Genomic DNA, 21747 nt, shown 5'->3' on the forward strand with positions numbered 1-21747 from the left:
CACACAGATACACTGTGCTGTCTTCAGACTTCAGACTTTCCACTGTCAAAGACAGTTTTTGGTTCCCAGAACTCCTTGTTAATTTTAAATCTGATTTGAATCCCTCCTCATAGGTTGCTGAAGCAGCATAGCTGGCAATCATTGTTGGCCCTTCACCTTCCAGTTGCCTGTACCAGTACATCCAGCTATAGTCGGTGTCGTTCTGGTAACAGTGCCTCTCCACAGCGTTGTTGGCTGGGCCAATGGGAAATCGGAACACCATCAAACCAGTCTGTCAAAACAGAATTTTATCATTTAAAACTTCAAAATTAATGTACAATAATTACTTTAATGTTAAATTCTAGAGTGCTTCTTTATTATTTTCTGGAATTATAGTTATCTTAAGCACAACTTATATTTGTTGCATATGTGGTGTTGCTAGGGGAAAACAGGTGTAAAAGAGATCTAACTCACACCCCACTGGTCTTCTTTGTTCTTCGTTGGTACATCTCTCCAAATCCGATCCGCAATCCGTTGCCAGTATCCTTAAACGATCCAAATTCCTAAATCCGTATGTCCACACTACTCTGCGCCGTATCCAAGCCATAATCCATAATCTTAGTCAAAACCGTATCCAATAGTCCGTTATTCTTTAATTCCTTTCCGTACACTCCTAAATCTCTCCTTCCTCCAAAACGCTTTCACCTTATCGGCTTCCGCGCCGGCTCATCGCTTCTGAGGCATTTATATCCTGTTTCCTAATGTCGTTCAGCTGTGTCTTCCTGTTTCGCTGCATAGGCTTTTCCTAATAGTGGGTCAGCTGGTTATCCTGGGTGGCCATCTTGCCCAGGTCTATATTGAGTATTTTCAGTGTTTCGTTCTGGAAATACCGGTTATGAATGACCCTTCCCCGGGTCCTCTTACATACCCTCCCCCTGAGATCAGCCCCGTCCTCAGGCGAGCTAGAAAAAACAGTGCATTCGGAAAAGGGCGTCTACATTTCCTTGTTTCCTTCCGGGTCTATATACCGTTTGGAATTGAAGCCTTTGCAGACTAAGACCCCATCGTGTAATTCTATCATTTTTATCCATATTTTGTAGCATCCATGTTAATGGTGCATGATCTGTGTATAATATAAATTGTCTTCCCAACAAATAATATCTCAAATAGCCTAGGGCTCATTTGATTGCTAGACATTCTTTCTCTATGGTAGAGTAGTGTTTTTCAGCCGGATTCAACTTACGGCTGATATATAGAATAGGATGCTCCAGTCCTTCAATTTCTTGTGAGAGTATGGCTCCAATTCCAGTGTCCGAAGCATCAGTTTGTACCATGAAAGGTTTATTGAAGTCTGGTACCCGTAAGACGGGTTGAGAAGAGAGGGTTGTCTTTAAGTTTCGGAAAGCCCTCTCTTCCAAGTTTGGTCCATTTTATTTTCTCCGGACAGCTAGTCTTCGTCAAGTCGTGCAGAGTAGCGGCAATGGAGGCAAACCCTGGAATGAAACGTCGATAGTAACTTGCCAGTCCCAAATATGTTCGGATTTGTTTCTTTGTAGCAGGTTTGGGCCAGTTCTTAATTAACTGCACCTTCTGATCTTGGGTCATGATCAATCCTCTCCCGATCGTATACCCCAGATAATTGGCTTCCCGAGCCCCCAGAAAACATTTATTTGGGTTGGCTGTTAATCCTGCTGCTCGCAACGCTCCAGTCACTGCTTCCAGGTGTTGTAGATGTTGTTCCCATGTCGTGCTATGGATCACGACGTCATCCAAGTAGGCGGCTGCAAAATCACGACAAGGTCTCAGTATTCGGTCCATTAGGCTTTGGAATGTTGCGGGAGCGCCATGCAAACCGAAGGGAAGGACCCTATACTGATATAGCCCCTCAGGTGTGGCAAAAGCGGTTTTGGCTTTGTCCTCTTCGGCCAGCGGTACTTGCCAATATCCCTTCGTAAGATCAAGGGTGCTGATGTATTGGGCGTTACCTAATCGCTCGATTAGTTCATCTATACGGGGCATGGGGTATGCATCAAACAGCGAGATCTCATTTAACCTTTTGAAATTGTTGCAAAATCTAATAGTTCCATCTGGCTTGGGGATCAGAACTATCGGGCTAGCCCACTCACTATGGGATTCCTCGATTATTCCCATCTCCAGCATTTTTCCCCACCTCTTCTTTAATCAATTTTCTTTTGGCTTCTTGTACTCGATACGGGGGTAGTCTTACCTTCTTCCCTGGTTCCGTGATAATCTTATGTCGTATAAGATGGGTTTGACCAGGTGTCCGGGGAAAAAACATCTTTGTTTTGGGTTAGGAATTCTTGTAATTCCTGTTTCTGAGCCGGAGCCAGGTCTCCCACGGCTACCGCACCCGTTTCTTCTTCCAGAGGGTCCAGGGAAAAGTGAGTGAGCAGAATTTCGGAACCATGCCATTTCTTCAGCAAATTGATGTGGTAGATTTGATGCTGCCGTCTCCTGTCATGTTGCTTGACCTTATAATTGACCGGCCCCACCTTTTCCACCACTTCATAAGGCCCCTGCCAGGATGCCAAGAATTTACACTCTGGGGTTGGAACTAAGACCAGTACTCTGTCCCCAGTCTGAAATTCCCTCGCAACCGCTCCCCTATTATAGATTTGTTGTTGTTGAGCCTGGGCCTTCTCCAGGTTTTCTTTCACTATGGGAACAATAACATTTATTCTTTCTCTCATCTGTTCCACATGCTCAATGATAATTTGTAAAGGGGAAGGTTGATGCGCCCACGATTCTTTGACCACGTCCAATAGGCCCTGTGGTTTCCGAGAATATAATAATTCAAATGGGGAAAATCCGGTCGAGGCCTGCGGTACTTCCCGAACTGCAAACATGAGATACGGGAGCAGCTGATCCCAATTTTTCCCATCCTTTTGCATAGTTTTCCTCAGCATGCTTTTCAGGGTCTTATTAAAATGTTCTACTAGACCGTCTGTTTGAGGGTGATAGACTGAGTTTCGGATCTGCTGTATACCCAGTAGCTTACATAAGTCTCGCATGACTTTAGACATGAAAGGAGTTCCTTGATCAGTTAAGATCTCTTTAGGAATTCTGACCCTAGCGAACAGTTGTACTAACTCCCTAGCTATGTTTTTGGCGGTGGCAGCTCTTAACGGAATGGCTTCGGGGTACTTTGTAGCATAGTCCACTATTACTAAAATATACTGGTGACCTTTGGTGGTTCTGATCAGGGGTCCCACCAAATCCATCCCAATCCGTTCAAAGGGGGTTTCAATAATTGGGAGGGGAATCAAAGGGTTTTTATAGTAGGGTTGTGGCATGCTTTTCTGATACTCGGGGCATTCCCAACAATACTTCTCGATGGCCTTGTAGATCCCTGGCCAAAAGAACCTAGAGAGGAGTCTCTTGGACGTCTTCTTTACCCCCAGGTGTCTTCCCAGGAGGTGGCTATGAGTCAAGTTGAGGAGCTTCATCTGGTAGGCCCGGGGAATAAGGAGTTGTTCCACTTCCTCATGTCCCTTCTGCTGCACCTGATAGAGGAGATTATTCTTTGTCATGAAATATGGGTAACTTGCTGTGCTAGGATCCATACACCACTTCCCATCAATTTTCCTGACATGTCCCCACGCATATCTCAAGTTTCTATCCTCTAATTGGGCCGTCTCAAACTTACCACGACGTTCAGGGGGTTCACAGTCCGGTAAATCCATATTTTCAAACTCATCTCCAAGTTCAGCTCCTCCTTCTTGTGGGATCGACTCATCAGGGTCGTCGTTAGGGGCGTCACCCTGGTCTTCAGGGTAGGGGATTGGTCTTCGCCTAGCTGTTTGGACAGTGTTCCAAATCTGGAGGAAGTGGGGACAGTCTCGTCCCAGTACGACAGGGTAAGGCAACTGCTCAACCACTCCTACCGTTGAACGGTAGGTCCCCTGTTCCGTAGAGATGCTCATTTCTACCGTCGGATAGACCTTGGTGTCCCCGTGTATGCAAGTAATAGGTATTCCCCCGGTTCTCTGGATCTCCAGTTCTCCCGGAAGTATTGTAGGGGTCACAGTACTGCCGGAGTCCAACAAGGCCTCGCCGGGTTCTCCCTCTATCTCGACTTTCGTAACATGGGGATCCTCGCAGGAGGTAGTTACATTTGGCTTCGTCTCTGGGTTCCACCTGCATGGGTTCGGACAGGCCAGGGCAAGAATGTCCTTCTTCCTGACAATTAAAACATAGTCAGGTTTCTTTCCATGGTCGGGGCCTTGAGTCTGACCTTTCCCAAAGGGGTTTCTTCAATTGTATAGGTCCACGATAATCACTAGACGTTATCGGCCGATACTTCATTTCGGTTTCCAGACTCTTGGGACTTCTTCTCTCCTCTTTCCGAAAGTCCCCCTTCTCCTCCCTAATCAGGGCATCTGTGGCATGGTGTCTGTCCACCAAGTCCACTGCCTGATCTAGTGTCTGGGGGTCCCCTTCACTAACTTTCCTTTTCAGGTGAACAGGCAGAATCCTCACAAAGTGATCCAACACCACCCTTTCTACCACCTGTCCTGGGTTTAATTCCTCTGGCTGGAGCCATTTCTTAGCCAGATGTACCAGGTCAAACATCTGAGACCTTGTGGGCTTGTCCATCTGGTATCTCCAATTGTGAAACCGGACTGCTCGTATCGCCATGGTTACCCCTAGTCTTGCTAATATCTCTTTTTGGGCTTCTCCAATTAAATAAGGGGCTACTCTCCTGGCCCATTGCTCTTTGGGCCATGCATTTCAAGATGCAGTTCTTTCAAAGGTGGTTAGATACGCTTCCACATCATCAAGCTCTGTCATCTTTTGTAGTGCAATTTGTTCACCCTGAACGGTGTCTCTCCCCGCTACTGGGGCCTGCCGGATTTCTTCCCCTAATTGGTGCAATTCTTCCCATACTAATTTTTGCTCCTCTATAATTCGTTCGTTAGTTTCGCTTTGAATTTGATTCGCCTCCCGTTGCGCTTGGATAGCTTCTTGTTGTCCTTTTAAAGCCTGAAATTGGGCGAGGGTGGCCTGGAACAATTGCTGTATTAATTGTTCCATGGTTATTCTCCACACATGCAAAGCGAAACCCACACACAAAAAAAAAAACTTGCTTTCTTCGATTCTCAAATCCGAGCGGGAGTTGCCCGCATCCTCCACCAATTGTGGTGTCGCCAGGGGAAAACAGGTGTAAAAGAGATCTAACTCACCCCACTGGTCTTCTTTGTTCTTCGTTGGTACATCTCTCCAAATCCGATCCACAATCCGTTGCCAGTATCCTTAAACGATCCAAATTCCTAAATCCATATGTCCACACTACTCTGCGCCGTATCCAAGCCGTAATCCATAATCTTAGTCAAAACCGTATCCAATAGTCCGTTATTCTTTAATTCTTTTCCGTACACTCCTAAATCTCTCCTTCTTCCAAAACGCTTTCACCTTATTGGCTTCCGCTCCGGCTCATCGCTTCTGGGGCATTTATATCCTGTTTCCTAATGTCGTTCAGCTGTGTCTCCCTGTTTTGCTGCATAGGCTTTTCCTAATAGCGGGTCAGCTGGTTATCCTGGGTGGCCATCTTGCCCAGGTCTATATCGAGTATTTTCAGTGTTTCGTTCTGGAAATACCGGTTATGAATGACCTTTCCCTGGGTCCTCTTACACATAGCATCAGTACAGGCTAAGAAATAAAAAGTGTTTGTCTTCAAGCAGCATGTTAGAGTATTAAGTTGGATCTTGAAAAATCACAAAATAGGTCAGTGCAGCTTGTCAAATGCACAGCTGCCATCTCCTGAAAAAGGAATTATCATGTCTATAGAGCCATTAAGCATATTTAAGATGTGAAGTCATACTCTGTAAGACCCATATTTCAGTAAACAACCACAGAAGCAATGGCATCTTGAGGCTTAGCTGAATGCAATAAGATAGGAACTGTCTGACTGACATACTGTACTGTAGCAGAGGAAGTGACATCACAGACACTTGCAAGGGGACTAAGGGGAACCATGGGCCAATTGAAACCAATTGGCTTCATCACTCTGTTCTCCTCCCCAATGATAGCTGGTGTGTAGTGAGTGTACTGGCGCACATTGGTGGTGGTGGAGGGGAGTCCCCAATACCTGTATAGCGTTTAGAGTGAAGTGTCCAGAAAAGCGCTAAGTGTAAGGAATTATTATTATTATTATTATTATTATTATTATTATTATTATTATTATTATTATTATTTATGTATTTTATTATTATTATTATTATTAAAATACCTTAGAAAGATGATTTATACAGTCTGACAACAGCACATCAGAAATAGACAAGCTTAATCTTCACAACTCCACATGTGAGCTTATATTGTTTTTAATGTCTTTTATGCATACAGAAATGGACAGTTACTATTTTCTAGGGAACAACTGCTAGGCATCATGTCATATATTTAAATGAGCAGCCAAATTCAAAGAAAATATTTTATACAAAAAGGAAACTGGGCCACATCTCTTCATATCCAGTTGTGTTACTGTGTAGGTTATGGTGGTTATGTTTGGAAACTGCACAACTCCATGTCTTGGCCATGTTTGCCTTTCTGTTTATCACTTCTGCTGATATTATAAAACAGATCATTATAAAGTCATGTTTTATAATATGTTATACCCTTCATTTGATTAGGGGCCATGGCTCACCTAAGGAGAGAGTTCAAAGTTTAAGTTTTTTATCACTCTTGCTAAATAGTAAATATATTGTAAGATATACTTTTAACAGGGCTGGAAGTTTTATATTTTCGTGTAATATGTGTTACCAGTACTCATCTCCTGCAGTTTTGTGATGGTGAAGCACAGAGTCTGGGAACAGATGTGCTGCAGTTTAATGTGTTGGAAGTTCAACAGAATAGTACAGAGCCTGGTATCTGTATCCAAGGATGTGTCAGTATATCATTGCATATCATTGGTGTGAAAGAGCAGATGCATCCTGTTACACTGATATAAGATACAGGAAAACTGTCATTTATAGATGACTGAAGGAAACAAGGAGGTTAAAAGCTTCCCCTGCACACTAAGAGGATGTGGTTCACAGCGATTTATTGTAGGGCGAAAAGCTGATGTACAGCACTGTGTTAACTGACAGCACAGAAATATACAGCACGGTGGGTGGCTGTTATTAAAGATATATGCAAGGCTCCAGTGTTAGTAGCATCACCAGAAAGGCTGAAATTTCCTTTAAACTGTTCTTCAGGGTATTGCTGTGCATAATTTAGATATCCAATGAGTTTTAAAGCACCATCTCCCATTTGCTGGTACCAGTACATGTAGTTATAGCTACTTTGAGGATTAATGCAATGGAGGTCAGCTTTGTCTCCAGGGCTTCTGAGCATCTCTACAGGGGTCTGCTGAACAGTAATACTGACTGAAGGACCTGGGCACAGAAAAATAAAACAAAATTAAAAACATATTTTAATAATTCACTGAATTAAATAAATCTTAATAATGACTTAAAATAGATCTTAAAAGTGGCTACCTGCAAAGAGCCAGTGCAGGAACACAGTGACCCAAATGAAAACTGTAAGCATCTTGACTCCTCAGTGCTGGAGAGAGAAGAGCAGCACAGCAGCCCTGACCTGGACTGAGGGCGCTGAGTGGGAGGGAGGACAGGAAGTGACATCATAATTATTGAATTATGACAGGTGACAACACAGGCCTGGAGAGAGAGTTACTCTCTCAGTGGAACTCAGGTGTCAGTGGAATATACAGTACCAGCACAGTACAAAATCCTGTACAATTTACTGTGGGTTTGATTTACATACTGCCCTCTACTGGGTCCTGTTGACAAAGACAGCTTACTTTTATGGTACTGTATATACAGTACAAGGAGTATATGTATATGTATGGTATACACAGTGCATGAAAAGAAACGCATTGTTCTGGTTTTGCATACATGTTTTCAGAAAATTATAGAAATTCTGGATATTGATTAAGTGTTTTTGGTGTCCTCTTGATTAATTCATCATTTATGATAGTTATACACGTAACTATATCATTAGCACTAGATCACCTCTTTATGCCATTGATATGCTGGAAGCTGGACTAGGTCACTGTAAGTGGACTCACCAGCAGTGGAGCGGCAGAGTCCACAATGATGAATCTAAGCTTTGTGTCGACCACCCTGAAGGATGTCAGTGAGCGTGGTGCAGACCTGCAGACCCAGATGTCCAGGTGTGATGACCTGGACAGGAGTGTTTAGTTATAGAACTCAATGTGACTGCATGATGCTACATTGATCAAGTCCTGAGATGTCACCTACTGCACTTCCTGTGGGCTCATCCTGACGTGACAACATTCCAGCAGGTTAATGCATGTCCTGATGCCACTTCTGTAACACTAGTTCATGGCTTCTAATGATTTAATTCCAGCCCAGAGAAGAGGTCATCTGCAATGCTTTGTTGACTGGGTTCAATCAGTTGATCGTCAATTACAATATCTTCAGCATTTGGATTTTATATTCTAATTGCCCCTATTGTTATTGTTGTTGTAAAATTTGATGCATAAAATAAAAACATTTATCTGATTGTATAACTATATGGATTTATACTGTATAAATGGTAATGGAGGTACTGTATTTAACAGAAAGCCATAAAAACAGAACTTTATGAAAGCAGTTTTCAAATAGACATTAATTTAATGTACAATTGCTTTGAATGCTAATAGTACATACAAACTTTTTCCATCTTTGACATAGAGTCAAATATTTGACTGTAGTGAAGCAGGGGCAGCACAAACGTGGATTGCGTGGGAAGGAAGACTGAAGTAAAACTCGTGACTCAGTAGTTATTTGTATTCGAAGATGTGTGTGTATATAAAAAAACACCCCCTGCGTGTTTCATTGTCTGCACTCTTGGGATAATCTAAACCATTGTTACTCAGTGACAATGTCTTTTGAAATTAGAATAAAAAATGTATTGAAAATGTTAATAGATCTATAACAGCAGAAAATATCTGTTTCAGTGCAAACAAATTATATTAAATTTAACTCTTGCAGGCAACAATATTAATGAAAGGAATTTTTCTTTATTAGAAATACAATTTGATGTATATGAATTTATCTCTTCTATCTCTGAAAAAAGGAGACAGACAAATGATGAAAAACAATTTTCTTATATTTGTGGTTACAAGCTGAAAATCAAATTTTAATTAATTCTGAATAGCTGCTCTTTTTTCTTTCAGGATGTTTTAAAGCAGGTGAAGACATTGTGTGGTGCACAGTGTGAGAGTTGTAACTCAGGGATTTTGCACAGAAATACTCAGCACTGTCTACTGCTTTTAATGAGGAAACTTTTAGGGTGGTGTTTTTACTCCAATCTCCACTCAAAGAGAATCTTTTGTCAGCATTGTCTTCAAGAGTTGGGCTTGTGGTGGAAACATAGCCAGTGAGCTTCAGAGAACTTTCTCCCCCTATTTGCTGGTACCACAAAGTGACATAGTAGCCTGTGATACTGTGGCTGCATTTGAGTTCAGCAGTTTCATCTGGGTGCATGAGCAATATGGGAGAGTTCTGCTGAACTTTTGTACTGAGTGAAGCACCTGCAAACAAACATGGGAGACTGCAGTTTAAATTAAAACAATTTGAGCAAAAAAGAGAAATTAAAGCTTGATATGTTAGGATTTAAATTAACAATGCTTGAATTGGACCCAAGGCATATTGTGTTGTGTACTCTTCCAGTTTGATCCAGTGGTTCTTACCTGTGAGCCAGTGCAGCAACACAGTGACTCCAATGACAACTCTGAGCATCTTGACTCCTCAGTGCTGGAGAGAGAAGAGCAGCACAGCAGCACTGACCTGGACTGAGGGCTCTGAGTGAGAGGGAGACAGGAAGTGACATCACAGTAATGGAGAATCAAGCAGCACATCATAACTGATGGTGGAGCACAACTGGCATTCATTAACTCACTGATTTTTCACTTACCTACCATCATATTTGTTTAGATGAAACTAATATGTCATTAGTTTCATATGTCAGTCCATACAGCCATACAAATCCAGAACACTGAAGTCTGACGTTCACAATCAAATCAGCTGTATACCTGCAGGGAGAACCTTTGGAAAACAATTTGAAAAAATATTATCTTTGTTGATTCTCCAGTTAAATTGAATTCCCTATTTATTTTCCACAGTATCTACTTTCTTTAATTATATTTACCTTTGACAATCTTTAAACTTCCAATCCAAAAAGAAGTAAGGTTGAGGCAAGTAAAGGAGAAAGAACCCTATTGGGATACTACCCTTCAAAACAGGAAGTCAATGGGATGGCAAAGTGGGGAATTGCTGTTTATGCAATATAAAAACAAAACAAAAATAAAGTTAAATAACATGTTATCCTGTGGATGAAGCAAACATCCATGCATACAGTTCAGTTATCCAAATGTACAGTACATGTTCTACATCTCTTCATCTCCATAATATACATTTGTATACAACATAATATAACATACATTTTAATTTACATAGGTGTAAATGTCACTCATTAGTTAGTATCTCGCATGGCCATGTTTATCATCAATGACTGCAAATTTCAAATTGCTATGTTCTAGAGTGGCAGCTGTCAGGTGATCCACATGCCACTCATCCATCTGTCTTATGCTATTGTTATAACATGTGAGCATCCTAAATGGGCTACATTATTGACATTGTTCTTGTCAATGATGACATGTCTCAGAAGTGCACGCATGGTGTTTATTTGGCATACTGTACAATGGAGTTTGCAAGATTTGAATTGAACACGATAGTGTTTCCTGTGTTTCATTACAGTTATCATTGAGTAATTGTAGCACCACTATTTACAGGGTGGAGACTATTGTCTTTATACTCTATATTTTTTAGTTCCTTGGTGTGTCTTCGTAAATGCAGAACAGTCTAGCACGTGATCCAGTGAATTCCTAGAATATGTACTGCATGGGCAATCTGAGGAATTTGAAATATCATTGAACACTTTGCTTTATCTCCAATTTTATTTTTAAAAATGTGTTGGCTTCTGGAACATTCAATTGATGAATCCCAAAAATGGATTGATTTGTTAATACATTCAGAAAATGTGTCACAGTCATTGACCTTTCAGGAACAATGTACTGTCTACCTATAAAGAGAAGACCAAAGGTGATATGATGGAAAATGGATTCTATCAACATTCACTGATAGAATTCTTACTATTACAATGGTTGGATTTAGAAATGAAATAGTCTTACATACTATTATCCAGCCATCCATTTTCTAACCACTTCTTCCATTTCAGCATCACAGGGGAACTGGAGCCAATCCCAGCAAGCAACAAGTGCAAGGCAGGGTACACCCTGGATGGGACTCCAGTCCAAGGTGGGCACACAGACACATACACTGTGGGAGGAAACTAGAGCACTTGGGAAAAATCCAGGCAATGATAATCATAAACATCGCTCTTATATGGTAATATGAAATTAAAAATAAAATAAAGCTATTTTGAAATATTAAAAAGCTCATCAGACTATCAGATTATTTTGAGTCTGGTGAAAGTAGTTGCATTCTGTAGTAGAGAAGCTGTGGCTTAGGAGGGTTTTTGTAGAGGGAAGAGTTGATATGTGTCATTGTGTTGACTGGCTGCACAGAAATACACAGCACTGTCTGCTGCTTTTATTGAGGCAACTTTTAAGGTGGTATCTTTTCTCCCATCTCCACTCAAAGTGAATCTTTTGTCGGTGTTATCTTCAAGAGTTGGGCTTGTGGTGGAAACATAGCCGATAAGTTTCAGAGATCTTCCTCCTCCTGTTTGCTGGTACCACAGTGTGGTGTAGTAGCTTGAGATACTGTGGCTGCAGTTAAGTTCTGCAGTTTCACCAGGATTCAGAAGCAGTACAGGTGGAATCTGCAGTACCTTATTGCTGACTGAGAGACCTGAAGACAGACAGAGGAGATGGCATTACAAATATCCTCAAAAGCATCAAATATAAAAAAGGAAGAAAGAAATCCTTTAGGATCTCAGTTACTGACTGTGGTACCTCGGAATTAAAATTACAATCATTAATAGAAAATCCATAGGAATTCGAAGAAAATAATTACCACAAACATTGTCTGATTATCATGAACATTGTTAAAATATTTTTTTAAAGCTCACTTTCCTTTATCACCCTTTCAGAGAGGTCCTTACCTGTGCGCCAGTGCAATAACACTGTGACACCAATGAAAACTCTGAGCATCTTGACTCCTCAGTGCTGGAAAGAGAAAAGGCAGAACAGCAGCCCTGACCTGGACTGAGGGCGCTGAGTGGGAGTGGGAGGAGAGAGGAAATTATATAATCATACTGTACTGACAAGTATACTATATATGGAAATTAGCTTGAAACATCATACTGTAAGTATTAAACATATTTAATTCACTCGACACTATAATTTCTTAGGGTACTTCACCCCCTGCTGGTTTCTGCTGTAACTGCATCTTAGCACTTGGTGAAAATTTGGAAAAACTGTAATAACAAGTAACATACCATACAGTCAGTATGTGGATCCCTCAATATTCCAAAGCCTCCAACTCAGTGTCCCTGTTTTTCTTCAGATAGTGAGACTCTGGGGCTCAGACTCTGTAGGTCTCTTCAGGACTCAGCTGTTTCCTGTCACACAGAGGGTTTTGCTGCTGGAAGGAGTCTCTTGTGCTGGTTGTTGACTCAGAGCTGAGCCCTCCTGTGTCACTGTGCTCACTGGCTGCACACAGATACACTGCGCTGTCTTCAGGCTTCACACTCTCCACTGTCAAAGACCACTTCTTAGTCTCAGAGCTGCTCACTTTGTATCCTGATTTGAAATCCTCTTCATACGTTGGGTTGTTACCCTTTACATACACTTATATAAGGACTGGACCCTCAATTCCCTCCTGCGTGTACCAGTACATCCAGCTATAGTCAGTGTCATTCTGGTAACAGTGCATCTCCACAGCTTTGTTGACAGAACTGACCACGACCTGGGCCACTGAGAAATCAGAACACCATCATAGCCATCTGTCAAAATACAATGTTTGAAAAATATAAATGAAAAAGACACCAGACCAAAAAAACTGCAAAAACAGAATGTTAACATTTTCACTTGTGGAATAAAAATAAAGTTTATATTTCATATAATATAACCGGGTTACTTCTTAATGTCCATCTTAAATATTTTTAGTATCTAATATTAAAAAATGAGAGTGGTGAAGAATCACAAAATGCCTGTGAGTAGAAAGCAACAGCTGGAACACAGTGACAGTGCAAGAGAACACCAATTCATCAATTGAGAGAGCACTCATTGTACATGATTCAGAATGTATTCTCCTAAAAGCCCATAAAATAGCTTTAATTTCTGTGAAATAATTAAGTAAATTGTATGTGATATCCTACAGTATAAAATCCACATCACAGCCAAGAAGAGCTGAATGCCTGGCATCTTCAGGAGCAAATGAATGTGGCAAGAAGGGAAATGATCTCTGTCTCTGAACGCAGCAGGACAGAACCCAATAATGAGTGAAAGACTGGGTGGACACAGGGGAGTGGCCAGTGAAATTCATACTGTTCGGAAACTCTAGGGTTATGAGCACACGACATGGAGATCATAACAGTTGTGTTTGGGTGTGCATTTTACTGTGCATTTATAATTTTCCCAGTTCCTAATTTGCTTTTAGTATTAACACAGATTATTTGTATTTTAAGTATGCAAATGATTACTGGGATCATATATTTGTAAATTTGACTGTGATCACGGTGCTCTCTTACTCATCCAACTGATTTTAATTTTAATAAAATCCAAACTATATCACAGGCTTGGGTCTCAAAGCTGACAAAAATCTTTTATAGATTTATTTGCTACTTAAATTAGTTATTGTCTAGAGAATATATGTGCTCAAGGTTGGCACAATGGTGCAGTGGTCAGTACTGCTACCTTGCAACTGTGCTGCCCTGGATTCAATTCCAAACCTGGAGTGTTATCTGTGTGCAGTTTGTATGTTGTCACCGTGTTTGTGTGGGCTTCCTCTGGGCACTCAGGTTTCTTCCCACAGTCCATAGACATTCTGGACTGGTAGGTTAATTAGCTTCTGGGAAATCTGGCCCTGGTGAGTGTAAATGTGTGTCTGTGTTTGTGTCTGTCTTCCCAGACACAGACTGATGTCATATCCAGGGCATATCCTGCCTTGTGACTTTTGTCTGCTGGGATAGACTGCAGCACCCCCCAGCCCTAAATTGCATCAAGTGGTAAGAAGATAGATGGATATGAACTCAATATAATACTCTATCCAGGTAACATGGTTGAACGTGCATTTAACATGTGGCTACCCAGATCTCATGATGTCATTCAGACGGTCAAAGAATTTGTGTATCCTGTTGTGCAAGACAATAGCAGAAATATCTTACTCTCACTTTATATTGAAATTCGTCATAATACAAGTCCAACTTGGATCTTTGTGGTTTGTGACAAAACACCAAACCCACCATGAAATTAGAAGCCACCACATGCTGGACCAGCTGTGATCTGTTACACTGGCATCTGAGTCAGTTAAACTGGCCTTTACAGAGGACCAGAGGAAATAAAGGAATAATAATTTACATTTTCTATAAATACAACTCAGAAGGGTTTTTGTAGAGGAAACAGGTTATCTGAAACACTGTGTTGACTGACAGCACAGAAATATACAGCGCTGTGTGCACCTGTTATTGAGGAATTGTGTAAAGAGCCATTGTTTTTTGCATCTCCAGAAAGAGCGAGATTTCCTTTAAACTCTTCTTCAAGATTTTCTTGTGTGTGACTTAGATATCCAATGAGTTTTAAAGCTCCATCTCCTGTTTGCTGGTACCAGTACATGTAGTAATAGCTACTTTGAGGATTAATGCAGTGGAGGTCAGCTTCATCTCCTGGGCTTCTGAGCATCTCCATGGGTGTCTGCTGAACAGTAATACTGAAAGAAGGACCTGGGCACAGAAAAATAAAACAACATTAAGAACAGTTAAAAATAAATTTTCTATTGTTTAATAATTCACAGAATTAAATAATCTCAGTGTTGAACTGCAATTATTAAGCGATTACCTGTGAGCCAGTGCAGTAACACAGTGACCCCAATGAAAATTCTGGACATCTTGACTCCTCAGTGCTGGAGAAAGAAAAGCAGCACAGCAGCCCTGACCTGGAATCAGGACTCTGAGTGGGAGGGAGGACAGGAAGTGACATCACAGAGAGGAAATGAGGTACAGTATAAGTGACAGTAGAACACACATGTACAATAAAATTCATTCAAATGCCATAATGATGATGATTTACTTACTTTACTCTACTGGGTTACAGTAAATTTACAGCATTTTTTGTTAAAAAAGGAACTTTTAACATACAATATAGACACATTTACCATATACAGTATACTGTATGCTAAAAATAAAAATGTTACTTTAAATAGCTAGCAATGACAAAACTGAAAAAGTCTGAAGTATACTCATAATCTTTATTGTCTCTTTGTATAAAATACAAAAAAGAAGGGAAAGATCACAGAACTGATCAGGATTTTAGCTAAGCATGTGTCCTTTCAAATATGGTAGTTTAAACAATGAAGTGTTTAATTTTTTCTAATTTGTTACCTAATTTCTGAATCAGGTTTATATGGAATTGTTATTACAAAACTCAAGTAGAATTCTTTTGCAGTATTTAACACCTGCACACTGCTACCAGTTGAAGTAACACAGGTGTTTCGATCTGTGATGTGGTGTGATAAGGCATCAGATAGGTAGTGCTGTGAGGCGGGTGGAGAATGGTTCTTCCATGCACACTGCTGAGCCTGGAGCTGTTTGCACAGGTATGGTGTAGGGCAGAGGTGATCTGCTGGAGTGCCCACTGTCACGACAGGACGTACGCAGAATCTGTTGTTTCTGCTGGGAAAGCTTTTATGTTGCTTCTTTTGCTTTCGTCCCCATTTAATGTGAATCTTTTGACTATATTGTTACATTATCTGAGGAACTGGTTTTATGGAGGAATGATAACATCAGAGGTCTTACACTCTCATCCACTGGTATCACAGCAAACCATGATAGTCATTAATAAACCAATATTTTAATTTTAGTTCAGCATTTTCAAGAAAACTATAGTGAAGCCTATATTTCCCTGGAAAATATTATTCAAGCTTTGCCATTTTTAAGGGGCATTTTAAAGATGCTAGGTTCCTACAATTCATGTAACAGTAATAATCTTGGTGAATACTTACGCCACAATTCAGGTTTGGTTTCTCCATTTTAGGGTGCAGTATTCTGCAGTGTTAGAGACAGTGCTAGAGTTGTGGCTCAGGAGTTTTTGTAGAGGGAAGTGTTGATCTGTATCACTGTGTTGACTGGCTGCACAGAAATACACAGCACTGTCTTCTGCTTTCAATGAGGAAACTTTTAAGGTAGTATCTTTTCCCCCATCTCCACTCAAAGAGAATCTTTTGTCAGTGTTGCCTTCAAGAGTTGGACTTGTGGTGGAAACATAGCCGATAAGTTTCAGAGATCTTCCTCCTCCAGTTTGCTGGTACCACAGTGTGGTGTAGTAGTCAGTGATACTGTGGCTGCAGTTGAGTTCAGCCGTTTCACCTGCATTCATAAAGAGTACTGGAGGGATCTGCTGAACTCTGCTGGTCACTACGGAATCTGGGAACAGAGCACATAAATGATTTTATAGCAGAAAAAAATATTGGATGTAGAAAAACAAGTCTCAAAATTGTATATTTTCTATTAACAGTGTTAAAAGGTTTCTGCCATGTCACTTTCTCTATGTTTTTCAGTGGTTCTTACCTGTGAGCCAGTGCAATAACACTGTGACCCCAATAAAAACTCCAAGCATCTTGACTCCTCAGTGCTGGAGAGAGAAGAGCAGCACAGCAGCCCCGACCTGGACTGAGGGCTCTGAGTGGGAGGGGGGACAGGAAGTGACATCAGATACCTCAAACATACAAATAAAAGTGATGTCAATATATGAAGAGTTTGAAAAAAATGCATTCATGTGAGTATAATGGATTTTTATGCTGAGTTCATTTCTTTAGCAGATTTCACTTCCTGCTGTTCTCTTCCTGTACGACCTTCAGTGATCAGCAAGGAGCATGTTAAACCACCGAGATTAGAGCTCTGCAGTGAAACAAATGCCAAAAAGGAAAGCTGTGGGAATCCAGAATCCCAGACCAGGGGTTCTCTCCCAGAGCTGAACAGACTGACCACATTAACGTTTTTAATCATTTTCAATTTGTGTTGAAAATAATTGCTTTGACAATTATGGAAAGGTACGTATCAATCAATATATCATTAGGATGATTCATATGTTTAGAATTGGTCAAATCTGTCAGATAATTCCATAATTGTGGATACCAATGCATACAGTACATGCTGTAAACACCAGTGAGACTGTCACTCACATAGGTTTCTGTAGAGAGATGAGATAATCTGTACCACTGTGCTCACTGACAGCACAGAAATATACAGCACTGTCTGCCGCTGTTGCAGAGAATATTTGAACTGTTTGTTGTGGCATCTCCTGACAGAGTAAAACCATTCTTGAAATCTTCTTCGGGGTTTGGCTGTGAGTCTTGTAGATACCCAATGAGTTTCAAATGTCCATTTCCTGCTTGCCGGTACCAGTACATTTAATGAAAGCTGCTGTCCTTATTAAAGCAGTGGAGTTCTGCTTTTACTCCAGGATTTTTAAACAGCCCAGGGGGGATCTGCTGAACAGAGCCACTGACCGAAAGACCTGTGTGAAGGTTAAAGCATTGCAGCATGAAAGACTAAAATCAAGAAATAAAATAAAATTGTTAAGGAATTTGAAGGGGGTCCTGTTTCTACTAAAGGAGTTCATTACCTATGAGCCAGTGCAGTAACACTGTGACTCCAATGAAAACTCTGAGCATCTTGACTCCTCAGGGCTGGAGAGAGAAGAGCAGCACAATAGCCCTGACCTAGACTGAGGGCTCTGAGAGGGAGGGGGATAGGAAGTGACATCATAGGAGGCAAACAAAACAAAAGTCAATGTCTACAGAACACTGTAACTTTTTATTCTTACCATATTGTCTTATTTTGCGTTTTGTTCTTGTGTGTCTAGTAAGTTTGTAGGTCTATGCATGTGTTCTTGAGACTGACACTGTATTTCTGCTCTTTGGATTTAAAAGAAATGCAATTTGCTTTCTTAAAAATCTTTATTAATTAAACATCATGAAATTTCTTCCATTGTATGGACATTCCCACATTGTTTGTCCACAGTTGCTGTTTTTTCGGGACATTTTTCCAGATTTCAGAAACAAGCAGGCTATACAGTATATTAATGTGTTCATTGGAAGTTTAGACGACTAAGAAACATTCAATCAGAAACAGTATTACACAGTCATTTGGGTATATTGTTCAATATGTACATCTTGGCCTTGCCAAACATATACTGTACGTTTGATAGTATTGTAATGCATACAGCCGACAGGTACTGTGTAAGAGCCGGCTTACCAGAGCGGTGATGTAACCGTCCTTCCCTGTAATAGCAGGACCACAGCCCCTGGGCTGTAGACAGATCTCTCTTTAGCTCACCGGGCTGGGTCCCTGTTGAGTGACACGGGAGTTCCGGGTTCGAGCCCCCGACGGTGCGGGGCCGACCTAATGCGGCAAGGACGCCCACCTGAACCCCGTTGCGTTACAGTATTTTATAATGTGAGCCTTTGAAATTTTCAAGCACAGTAAACAACCACAGAGAACAAAGATAAGTCTAAATCACCGCAGCACAGTTCTTTAGGTTTTGAATTGACCATTACTTATTCCTTTGCAGCCAACACATGATGATGCAGCTCCTCACTCAAATTTATTAAATCACTTCATGAATTTCTCCTTCCTTCAGTTAGAAGACTCAGAAATAAAGATGTTCTCAAAAACTTTTCAAGGTATTTTCAGTCAGTTTTAACATAAATTTAATAACCACTAGTCTTCTACAGGCTTGTCAGATCTACTGAAACACTAGTCACATCTGCTGATGTTGCTCTGCAGGGTTTCTGTAGAGGAAAGAGGTGATCTGTAGCACTGTGTTTACTGACTCCGCAGAAATACACAGCATTGTCTGCAGCTGTTACTGAAGACATTTCTAAAGAGCCATTTTTTTCTGCATCTCCACTTAATTTAAACTTTGCTTTAAATTTGTCTTCAGGATAACCTTGACGTGATATCATATATCCTATCAGCTCCAAAGCTCCTTTGCCTTCTCTTTGCTGGTACCACAGCATGCGATCGTAGTTGATATCATTCATCTTATTCATGCAGTGGAGTTCAGCAGGGTCAGTATCTCCAGAGTTCCTATACAGTGCAGGAGGAGACTGCTGGACATTGAGACAGTTTGATGGATCTGGAAAAAGAAAGAGAAGAGCTTTGAAGTTGTTATTTGTTTAAAAATACAACCTAAAAACAAGACTTTGGTGCTAGTACGTTCTGATCAGAATTATAAACTGAGATAAATATATCTCAGAATAGTCTTTCCATTTTAGAGATTGTCACCTGTGAGCCAGTGAAGCACTGTGAGGCCAATGAAAACTCTGATCATCTTGACTCCACAGTGCTGGAGAGAGAAGAGCAGCACAGCTGCCCTGACCTGGACTGAGGACTCTGAGTGGGAGGGGGGACAGGAAGTGACATCACAGTACTGGAGAGAAACAAAGAAATCAACACTGTCAGTGGAGCACCAGGGCACATTATTTAAAAGCATTGCCAGGTACCTTCTAGTTTTATACCCAAACATTCTGTCATTCTGCTCTTAAAAAAGTGACTTTATCTATTGAATTACTCATGAGCCCTTATACTGTGCATTAATTGTTTGTATAAATGGCTCCATAGTACTGTAGGTGTCTGAAAATATCTCTGTATAAAAACACCCACAGTTCTGTAACTATCTGTCAAATCCAAACCACTGACTACAACCACTAACTGACAACACAAACAGTGTAACTCCCAATTAACATTTCTGTAGATCTGTAAAAAAAGAAACACAGTTTCTCAAATAGTTCATTCTGTAACATACAGTTACGAATAATGTATTTCTGTTTTCCCAAAGAATAAGGCAATATTTGAAAAAACATGACAAATGATAGGATTGTCTTGACTAAAGCTTAATTGCATCTTTATATATTGTTTATATTATTATTGATGTTTATTTTTATATTTAAATAAAAGAGTAAATCTACAAAATAGGTTAAGACAAGCAAGGGAGATAAAACTATATTGTTCAGTTTTTGAAAAACTGTAGGTTACTAATTACAAAGTTTATAACTTGCTTTCCAAATAATTTAAATTTAATTCCATCTTTTTACAGTCTTCCACAGTAATTTCAGTCCAAACTTCAAGTGTAATTGTTTTAAAATAAAAAAACATTGTTTATTGCTGCTTTTACCTGTACAATTCAAATTGAACTCTTTTGCTACAGTATGTAACCCTCCTAAACTTGAAGTTTGCTCAGGCAGGTGTTCTATCATACATGATGCTGACATCTGTGCTTAGAAGGGTTTTTGTAGAGGGAAGAGTTGATCTGTGTCATTGTGTTGACTGGCTGCACAGAAATATACAGCAATGTCTGCTGCTTTTATTGAGGCAACTTTTAAGGTGGTGTTTTTACTCCCATCCCCACTCAAAGAGAATCTTTTGTCATTGTTTTCTTCCAGAGTCGGGTTTGCATAGTTAATGAAGCCAATGAGCTTCAGAGATTTTTCTTCTCCTGATTGTTGGTACCACAGTGTGGTGTAGTAGCTTGAGATACTGTGGCTGCAGTTAAATTCTGCAGTTTCACCAGAATTCAGAAACAGTGCAGAAGGAGTCTGCTGCACTTTATTACAGACTGTGCGATCTGCAGAAGACAGAGAAGAATTCATTTTTAAAAAGAACAAAGCAAATATAGAAAGAACAAAGAAATGAAAATGAGTCTGCTGAACTCCAGTACACATGGAGGAACCTGTTGACAAATAGGAAACAATTAATTCTAATTTACAAGAAAACAAAAGCAATTTGAAAAAGGGTTTAAAATATAATTTAAAACAGATAATATACAGTATTATTAACTGGTCTTGGATTATTATCACTCCATTTTGAGTCTAAACTCACCGTCATGGTATGTTCCATTTATTCTTACCTATGAGCCAGTGCAGTAACAGTGTGATCCCAATGAAAACTCTGATCATCTTGACACCTCAGTACTAGAGAGAGAAGAGCAGCACAGCAGCCCTGACCTGGATGGAGGGCTCTGAGTGGGAGGGGAGACAGAAACTGACATCATCACACTGCATTGTGCTGCATTTCACATGCTTTGGAAATTTCTCCCTCTGCTGGCCATGTCTGCTGTTTAGCATCCTGCCTACAGCAAATAAATAATGTGCAACTTTGTTAAATCTTCTCCAGATTGCAATAGAAAATTTGCAAAAGCTGTTTTGTAAACAAATTCTCTCATACTGCTTCCAAACCCCACAGATCAATGTTCCTGCCAATCTTAAGACAGCAAGACTCTCCAGGAACCCTCTTCAAGTCTCAGCTGTTTGCAGTCTTCACACTCTCCTCTGTCAAAGACCACTTTTTAGCCTCAGAGCTGCTCACATTGTATTCTGATTTGAAACCCTGTTCATAGGTCACTAGATGCTAAACTTGCAAAAATAGCCCTTCACCTTCCAGTTGCCTGTACCGGTACATCCAGATAGAGTTAGTCATTCTAGAAACAGTGCATCTACACAGTTTATCAGAAGTGGTCAGAGCCCTGGGCCACTGGAAAATAAGAGCACCATCACAGCCACCTTC

The 21747-nt window shown here is 40.5% G+C and overlaps 1 protein-coding gene and 1 long non-coding RNA gene across 8 annotated transcripts in view; both read right to left on the bottom strand.

Annotated features, from left to right (window-relative positions):
- Positions 1-21747, bottom strand: part of LOC148653551 (T-cell receptor beta-2 chain C region) — a 219471-nt gene that overhangs the window by 145583 nt on the left and 52141 nt on the right. For 4 of the 7 annotated variants that reach the window (XM_088648709.1, XM_088648708.1, XM_088648714.1 and 1 more), the window contains exons 1-2: positions 12127-12235; positions 11577-11873 (exon numbers count right to left, since the gene is read on the bottom strand). The exons of the other annotated variants lie outside the window; for them this stretch is intronic. In XM_088648709.1, the coding sequence (XP_088504835.1) occupies positions 11577-11873; positions 12127-12175 (346 nt within the window). In that variant the 5' untranslated portion in view covers positions 12176-12235. Of the gene's footprint in view, positions 1-11576; positions 11874-12126; positions 12236-21747 lie in introns of those variants that run through there. 7 annotated transcript variants of the gene reach the window in all.
- LOC148653552 (uncharacterized) lies at positions 9736-11568 on the bottom strand. Its single transcript, XR_015941698.1, has 3 exons — positions 10150-11568; positions 9920-10046; positions 9736-9802 (listed from the first exon to the last, which is right to left on the bottom strand). It is a non-coding gene; the product is annotated as an uncharacterized LOC148653552 (long non-coding RNA).

Source organism: Lepisosteus platostomus, chromosome 10 (genome assembly GCF_059453375.1).
Source record: "Lepisosteus platostomus isolate fLepPlt1 chromosome 10, fLepPlt1.hap1, whole genome shotgun sequence".
In the NCBI taxonomy this organism is placed as follows: Eukaryota; Metazoa; Chordata; class Actinopteri; order Semionotiformes; family Lepisosteidae; genus Lepisosteus; species Lepisosteus platostomus.